The 8,609-nt window shown below is 47.3% G+C and overlaps 1 protein-coding gene across 1 annotated transcript in view; it reads right to left on the minus strand.

Moving 5' to 3' along the window:
* The window catches only part of LOC118780222 (metabotropic glutamate receptor 7-like), a 123,148-nt gene extending 116,601 nt beyond the window's left edge, over positions 1-6,547 (minus strand). The window contains exon 1 of the mRNA XM_036532629.1: positions 4,921-6,547. Within this exon, the coding sequence (XP_036388522.1) occupies positions 4,921-5,418 (498 nt within the window). The 5' untranslated portion in view covers positions 5,419-6,547. The remainder of the gene's footprint in view (positions 1-4,920) is intronic.
* Positions 6,548-8,609: the final 2,062 nt, after the last annotated feature.

Below are 8,609 nucleotides of genomic sequence, written 5' to 3' on the forward strand. Positions count from 1 at the left end.
TGATTTTACTTTAAATTACATTATATTCATTTAGCAGACACTCTTATCCAGAGCGACTTCCAGCACAATAGAACAGAAGTGTATCCATTTGAGTTGAATGACTAACAGTGTCAGACCAGGCTAACGACACTCCCAGACCAGTAAGTGTGAGCACAACACAGAATCAAAAACACACTGTGATTTGTCTTTATTGGAACCCTTCAGAAAAGAGGGGTGGGCTGAGACTGAGGCCAGACGGAGAGAGTGTGGAAGAGCAGCTGAGGAGGGGGATTCTGTGTGCGGACAGAGGGCCAGCAGGCAGTGGGGGAATCGCTGGGGGGGGCAGAGAACTGCTCTGTGTTACAGAGGGCTTTACTCACGTGCACACACACAGGGACACACATGTTCACAAGCTAACACACAAACACCCACACACACATACACATACACACAGAAATAAATACAGACGCACACACACACACAGATCGTAAAAACAGTCTCGGACACTGTGGGAATTGAGATTTGCTTTTCCAGATGCTCCCGGCTTAATTCCGGATGATTTCATGTCATGTGTCCAAGGAGACAGAAAGTCTATCGCTGTCTGTTAGAGTTCCCTGGACACAGGTGTATCAGCTCTCGGAGGTCTGACGTATCCCAGCAGTCCTCTCCCGGCGGGCACACAGAGATGTGTTTGAGTGTGCAGCACTGCTGATCATCTGCAAGGGCATTCTGTACAGCGCAGATCCTTTAAAGAACACCGAGGACATGCTGCTCTGCGGATTCCAAGACATTTCCACCTCTCGGCAAGGACAGAATGCTGCCCCGGTCCGTATTTTTCACTATTAAAACCTGACCACTCTGTTAGAGTCTGGGCTGAGATATCTCACTGCTGTGTTTTACTTACAGACTTCACAGAAACTGTTTAATAGCTGTGACTGGCTTCACCTTACAGGTGATCTGAATGTGATCAGAGAGAATGCTCTGATTCAGTTCCTGCTGCTTCAGGACCCTGTTCAGCAGCTCACTGGGAGAATACAAACACACATGGCTCTGTGCTGTTTTCTATGGAGATGCAAAATATGGCAAACATAAGAAATGTAATGTAAGCTAGACTGAGTAAGGGCATTGGTTAAGTTACACAATAATAATAATAATTAATTATTATTATTATTATTATTATTATATTGTGAGCAAGTGTGTGTGTGTCTGTGTGAGTGTCTGTGTGTGCGTGTGCGCGTGCGTGACAGAGAGAGAGTGTGTGTCTGTGTGTGTGTGTGTGTGTGTGTGTGTGTGTGTGTGTGTGTGTGTGTGTGTGACAGAGAGAGAGTGTGTGTGCATAATGTTAACTTTATCTGAAAGCATTCCTTCCCATTTTATAAATAAGTAAGGGTGCACCAGCAGGGGTTGTGGTCACAGCCATTTTTCAGAGATCAGGAGATGAGGAGTGATGGAAGTAGGGGGTAAAGTCAGGGATGGTATCAGAGCAGAACTGATTTTCATATGAGTTTCTGCTAGCGTCTTGGGCGTGAGAGTGCGTGAACAGAATATTGAATCATCTGTCTTTTTAGATGACATCAAAATGATTGGAAATGGCCGAAGTAAGTAAGCTTAGATTAGCCAGCGACTTAATCACTACCATCAAGGCCTGACATTGATGAGTCGGTCTTCTGAAATTATGATAAGGCACAGGAAATTTTAACAACAGGGAATCTGAGGAGGCTACTGCTTCTGCATAAATCTTCTCTCCTGCTAGTCAAAAAAAGGAAAGACCACCTCTCTCTCTAATGTTCAGCAAAGCCCAAAGCCCGGGCAGCCGTGTCGGACGAATGTGCGCACAGCGCGCGATGAGGCGGGCGGCTGACAGCCTCGCTCTCAGAGGCCTGGTTGTCATGGTGACAGCTGAAGCCTTGTGGCCTCCGCAGCCCTGGAGGCCGAGGAATGAGTCGATGCACTGAGGACCAAGGACACGAGAGAGGAGGCTGCGTATCAGCGGACAGGAGGCGGAGAGCTCAGAGCCTGCGCACTGATAAAGGTCCTGATTGAAAGCATCGGCCCCGGCTGCAGCCCATTCCTGGCGTCTCTGATGGTATCTGATGTGGCAGGTCTGTCTCTTTACACTTCAGATAAGAACGAGGGAAAGTAATACCTGAAACAATGTCCCTGCTCATGGACCTTATTATACGCTCAGATTCACTAATGTTACCCCATGAAACATCATTACTGACTCCAAAGCAAAGGGAATTACAGTTTATTGATTGGAGGTAAAGACAATCTTTAGATGTTATGAGATGAACACTTTCACCTTAAAGCTCTTTAGGCCTGTATGTTTTTGCCTTGTGAAGGTGTTGCCACACTCTCAGCCTGAGATTCACCTGAGGAAAGTTTTGAGCGTGTCCCCCCCAGGACTCAAAGTACTGAAGTAAAATATTTGCAGGTTAATCGTCCAGAACAGCTTAGGTTCGCATGCCACACTCAAAAACAGCTTGAGGACTGTTAACCATTTAAAGGAAAAGTATTTCAGTCCCCTATACGGGTCACACAGACACAGGGACTGATATAACTACATCTGTCTGATCAGCTGTACATCAGACCGAAACACACACAACCAAACACACACCGAACACAGCTCTGTCCACACACACACAGGAATTACTCCTGAGGTGAAGTCTGGTTTGAACAGGTAGTGAGTTCATTCTGTGGGTTTGATTCCATAAGGCCAGGTGAAGTGTGTGTAACCACACTCCCAGAGTCCCTTCCAATTGCAGACATACGGCTTCCTTCAGGGACAGACAGAATTGACACCTGTCTGGGATGCAAGTCTCAAAATCAGAAACTGAATCAGAAAAATCAGTGTGAAAAAGTCCCTAATCCCACTGACACCAGGATTAATGGGGGTGTTCTGCAGCAACTACATAAACTGAGGGTAGGGGGGTGGGGGGGGGGAGGTGGGGGGTTGGTGCTGTTGATGTGGGCGAGCGTTTATTGATGCTAAAAGCACACTGAGCACTTTTCTGTCATTTAACGGCCTCTGTTTAAACAGCCACTCAGCCGTGCACTCTGACTCAAATAAAATCATGAGAAAAGCACACAGGTAACACTGAGCACCGCACACACCTCAGCACGCTGCTGGGGGCACCTTCCCACGATGCACAGCACACCAGCATCACACCTGTGCTGATGTCCTGTGGCATGCAGACTATCTGCTGTGGCTGTGTACATTCATAGACAATCAGGTAACAGCTATGACTTACAAACAGACCCAGCCAATGAAAAACTGCATAAACTAATACTCAGACAGTAGCACTAACGGAGTTGGAAAGGAAAGTGGGGAGGTTTGGATTTGGGGAGATGAGATGAGCAGTGATTTGTTCTCCCCTCTCAGGGTTAGCTGAGTGTGGGATTCAGACAGCTAACAGAGCTGCTTCTCCACTTCATTCTAAACTGCACCTCTCTACGTGTATAGACATCGGTACAAGATGGTCACAGAATGATTGATGGCCATACCACACGTCTCTGTCACACAGAGATGCACAGCAGAGACACATCCAGCATTACACTCACTGCAAAGCTGCTACAGAACTGACAGCAGCCTCGCGAAAAACTGGCTCTGCTCGCCGCCTTCGCGAACTGCACCTGTGCCTTCCAGGTGATAATACAGTATTTTAGCAGTGCTGCATCTAAAATGTGTTAACTGGCGTCAAAGGAGGGAAACTCTGCTGTACGGATATGAAAAGCAGTATAAAAGTGATAAAATAGTAAAACTGAGACGAAGCCTGCTCTGCAGAGACGGCATGGGAGGAACTCGAGGTGAAACTCTTAACAAGTGTTCATTTGCTCGTAAGTAGCAATTTAGCGGCTCTATCACGCAGTGACTGTCTGCTGTAATATTGCTCTGGGAGCATCTTAAATGCTATTGATGACGATTTAAGTGCTCACCTATTCTTTCCAGCATCATTGTTGGAGTTGTCAAGTTCACAGAAATCACCACACAATCTAAAAGAGGTATTTCTAAAGTCTGGTGAAACTGCATCACATAGGGACCATGGGTTGGAAAAACAGACACATGTCATCATATGTTCACGAGTGTGCGAGTGTCCAGATGAAGCAGGAAAACACACAAGCGTAAGATGTTTGAAGGCGGGTGAACGCGTCCGCGACGGCAGCGGGAGCGCGGAGGGAGCTGTTCTTTCAGCACCACCGGAGAGCCGCGGCGAGGGGCAGCGCCATCGATCTGCGCCGTGACAATCAATTTATCTCATTTAGTTAAACATATCTGAAGGCCTGTGTGTTGAACTCCCCGAGGAATGTTGTTCAATCTATCTACACGCCACAGAAGATAATCTTGATGTTCAATTACGTCTTATTTTCTTCCAACATATTACATTGCATGCTGGGGGTAAAATATTAATCTAAAATCAAATGCGTAATAGAAATGTCCCACTCATTAAGAGCAAAATCGATAGGTGGGTTTAATCCTAACTGCAACATTAATTCACTGCGAGACGCTTAGAGCTTCTTTGAGGCGTTTAAAATCGCTGAAGCCTCGCTTTCTAAGCAGTCTTGTCATGGCTGGATGTACTTATTGACTGCGTTCAGCTGCTATGCAAACTCATTTTAATCACAGCCCGATTCCTCCTGAATCCTGTAAACGGAGCGAAACATCCCTGCGCCTGTCGGGAGCGCGGAACTGCCGCGAAGAACGAGTCCTTTCACACCGAATTCGTGCCTGGCTGTACGAGTATGAGCAGTGATTAATATTTTAGTATGTATAACTTATTCATTTTTATCTGTATACTGAAAAATATGTGATCAGTGTGATATGGGAAAAGTCCAGCGCACATCATAGCCAAACGAGCGTGCTCTTTTCACTGATTTTTGCTCATGGTGCGTATTGTATAGCCCGAGTACCCATGCCCACGAAGTCATCAGATAAGCACTTACTTGAAAGAGTCGCAAAATATTCGCTACCATGATGGACACCGAACTTGCCGAGGCCCCGATGACTCCGACCACTTTCTCCGGTTTGACAAACACAGGCGGGTCTCCGTTGGTGCACCTCACATCCGAGGTGTCTTTCTGTATCAAAGCCTGGACGAAAGTCAGGGACTGCTCCAGCGCGTGTGTGTCCCTCGAGCACGTATCCAGGATTCGCGCACCTAAAGTGATATTGGGCAAAAGCTCGTCGTCGCTGTTAATTTGGTCGAGAGCGTACATCATAGCCTCCAGCCGGTGGATCCCGTTTTCCTTTTTGATATCCCCGCACGGAATTCCCGGGGGCCCGCGGGCGTGCACGGGGAAAAGGCCACCCAAAGTCAAATCCCCTTCAACTCGGATAGAATGAGGGGCATAGATCTCCTGCGAAAGTGCCAATTCCCCGAGAACCTTCGTTACCCAAAACACTCTCCACAGAAAGTAGGGGTTCAGATCGTAGCGTGCCATGGTCCTCCAACACTACCGCGGACTCGGGAAAGAGAAGAGAGACGCGGTGCGCCTGATTAACATATAAACGAAGTGACCAGGTCCGAAGTCATTAAAATCAAGCCCATTATTTTAGCGGAAGAACGCGATGAATCAAACGAGCAGAAACAAACATTAACTCCGATAAGCATTGCATTAGTCACCGAAAATGCGCGCGCTGCTGCTCGGCATCGCAGCGTACGGTGATGCTTGTTGCTTTGAGAACCATGTCAAGACGAGCAGACTGTCTATTGAAGGGGAAAAAACGAAACAGTATGTTACTGTCTGTCGAAAAAATGTATACGTTCGGGGAGATATCCTCCCGAGCAATACAAGAAAGTACTATACTCCACGCTTCGGCTTTGGGAATCACTGAACCCAGCGCCGCGCTGGTAACATAACAAAGCTTGACATAGACGCTGCAAATATGAAAATAAGCAGCAAATACTCGCTCAGATGGATGAAAATAATGCTGCTACAAGTTGACCTTCATTGAAAAGCATCCCGTATCTTTTCCGAAGAAAAACATGAAAGGTATCGTGTCTTCACTGACCCACTGAACTGCGTGCTGTTCTCTCCGCTACAGCCAACTTACACTGGGCTGCGCTTGATCAGGTGCGGGTCTCGCTCCGCGATGGTCGCGACTCGCTGGCCGCTTTTGATAAAACCCAGAAGCACAGCGAGGAGCGGGGGAACGAAGGCGGCTCCGATCGGAGTTCAGACAGGAGGGCAGGTCGCCTGAGTCACACGCGTGTTTCTCAAATGATTGGCGCGCTCACCGGGCGCGATCGCTTTCCGTGTCTTACTCCAGATTTGGTTGCAGAAATCTCATCCCAGCAGCGCGATTAAAGCTGCGCAGATCGTCTCCTCCAGCGGGGCTTCGCCGCTTCGCATACGCGCTCGAAGACTAACGCGTCGAGCAGTTCGCAGCGCATCTCGGGTATCTCTCACTGCGATTCCGTCGGACGCGGAGGCAGGGTGATTCCATAGCAGTGCTCTACGCTGATTTCATCCTGCTACCGGCCACCTGCGCGGTCGTAATCCTTATTATTTTATTTATTTATTTTTTTAGATAGGTGGACTCCAATTCTCACACATTCAGTTAAAAGACAGAGAGAGGTGGCAAATGCATGGTGTCTTATAACCAGCACCCCCCTCTCTTTCTCTCCCCCCTCCCTCTCTTTCTCTCCCCCCTCCCTCTCTCTCTCTCTCTCTCTCTGATGTCTGTACTCTCACACCCATTAGAATCGCAACTCTAATCAAAAAAATCCTGGAACACAGCAATTAAAGAGATGTCTGCAAGTGTCGTATAAACTGTGGTTTTAAAAAGCCCTTTCAACATTGCTCAATAATTCCTTCTGCATTTTACAGGTGAGGTGCAACTGGAAGCGACACATTGGTCATACAGTATTTTGACGTGTTGTTTGTGACCGTAAACCTATATAGAGCATAATATTCTGTCTGTCTGAAAGTTGTCCAAAACGCTAGTGTAAATTCACAGCCATCAAGCCAGCTTCCCATCAGAACACTGCAGATGTCATAATATTTGACCAATGGAGAAACTGCGTTAGTGGGCGGGGGATGAAGCAACCAGGAGAACCATTCTGGCTGAACGTGTGAATTGGATTATATTTACATGAATGTATTCGGTAGGCGATCTTATTCACAGCGATCTGCAAAGCAAGGTTTATACAGTGAGTCCATTCTATGGCCATACAAACAACACACTCAGAACAGGTCAGACTGCATTTGAACACGGTGGACAATGGGACACAGCATTTAGTAATGCCATAAATGGAACACTACATAAAAGTGCTACAGTAATATATACAAGGCATACCTTAAGTGTCAGTATATAAACTGGTGCTATAATGCTACTTGATTAAGACTGCAGACTATATATCTGAACAAAAATAAAGCAGAAAAGCCATAGCACAGCACCCACAGAAGGAGCACAACAGCTGTGAGAAGCACAAAGGAAGCACCGCGCAGCTTCTGACGCTGAGGAGATGCTCCAGGGTTACACCGCCCATAAAAGTCATTATGAGAGCTCTATAAGAGGCCTCTTTGCCTTGAGGGCCAACCCACAGCTCTCGCGATCCACAGGTTAATATAAACAGAACAGAGAGGATTGCTCACAGAGCCAGGACATTCATCACTGCGGTCTCCTCGGAACAAGCTCCGCGCTTCACAAGCTGTCTGCGGGTAACCAATCTGTGTCCTGGAAGTGTTATTCTGTGGCTGCAAGAGACAATTCCGTCTCTAACAACGACATGCTTCTCACAATCGCCTGCAGAGACAGAGTTTCAGGGGTTAATTTCAGACCTGCATCCTCGCTCCTGCGCTTAGTTAAAATCAATGCTACTTTATTGACATAAAAGCACAACTGTAAAGGTGTTTCATTAGTGTCTCAAGGCGTCTCATTTAAAGGCTGATCTGAAGTCAGTGTTTCCCATGTGGTACTGAACTGACAGTGTTCTACAAAACAAATCTGCTTCTGTATAACAAGTGCAGATCAGGGAGTTACTGGTATCTATGAAAAAAATAATTAGGCTTTTGTTAATTAGTTTTTGTATTTAAAGATGTTTCTGCATCCATGTAGAGTTGCCACTGTGTTTCCAGTTCAGTGCGAGCCACAGGCTGGGGTGGGACTGCATTGAGCTGAAGAGAACCCAGCCCTGCAGCTGGTCTGAGAGGCCTGCAGTGCAGCACTGCCAGAGCACACAGCAACAGGGAGGGAAGCTAGCTTACAAATCCCATATCCCAATTTACTTTAATCACATGGACCTGGATGGACTGAAAGCCTGCAGACCCTGCGGCCCTCCAGGGCCAAGGCCGAGTAGCCCTGCAGACCCTGCGGCCCTCCAGGGCCAAGGCCGAGTAGCCCTGCAGACCCTGCGGCCCTCCAGGGCCAAGGCTGAATAGCCCTGCAGACACTGTGGCCCTCCAGGGCCAGGGTAGAGTATGTTGTATCTGTAAATCCAGGAGGGAATGTATTGACCCACCTCAGTTTTGTTGCCTAGCAGTGGCTATATCATGACACTTTAAAGGGAAAACTACAGTAAGACATGTCACTTATTTATGAATATTTCTCACATCAAAGTGCATTTTAAAATTGTGTGGAGGGAGTGATCTGGAGATCACTGCAGTGGAAGAGGCAGAGAGACCCAATC

The sequence above is a fragment of the Megalops cyprinoides genome, chromosome 7 (genome assembly GCF_013368585.1).
Source record: "Megalops cyprinoides isolate fMegCyp1 chromosome 7, fMegCyp1.pri, whole genome shotgun sequence".
Classification (NCBI taxonomy): Eukaryota; Metazoa; Chordata; class Actinopteri; order Elopiformes; family Megalopidae; genus Megalops; species Megalops cyprinoides.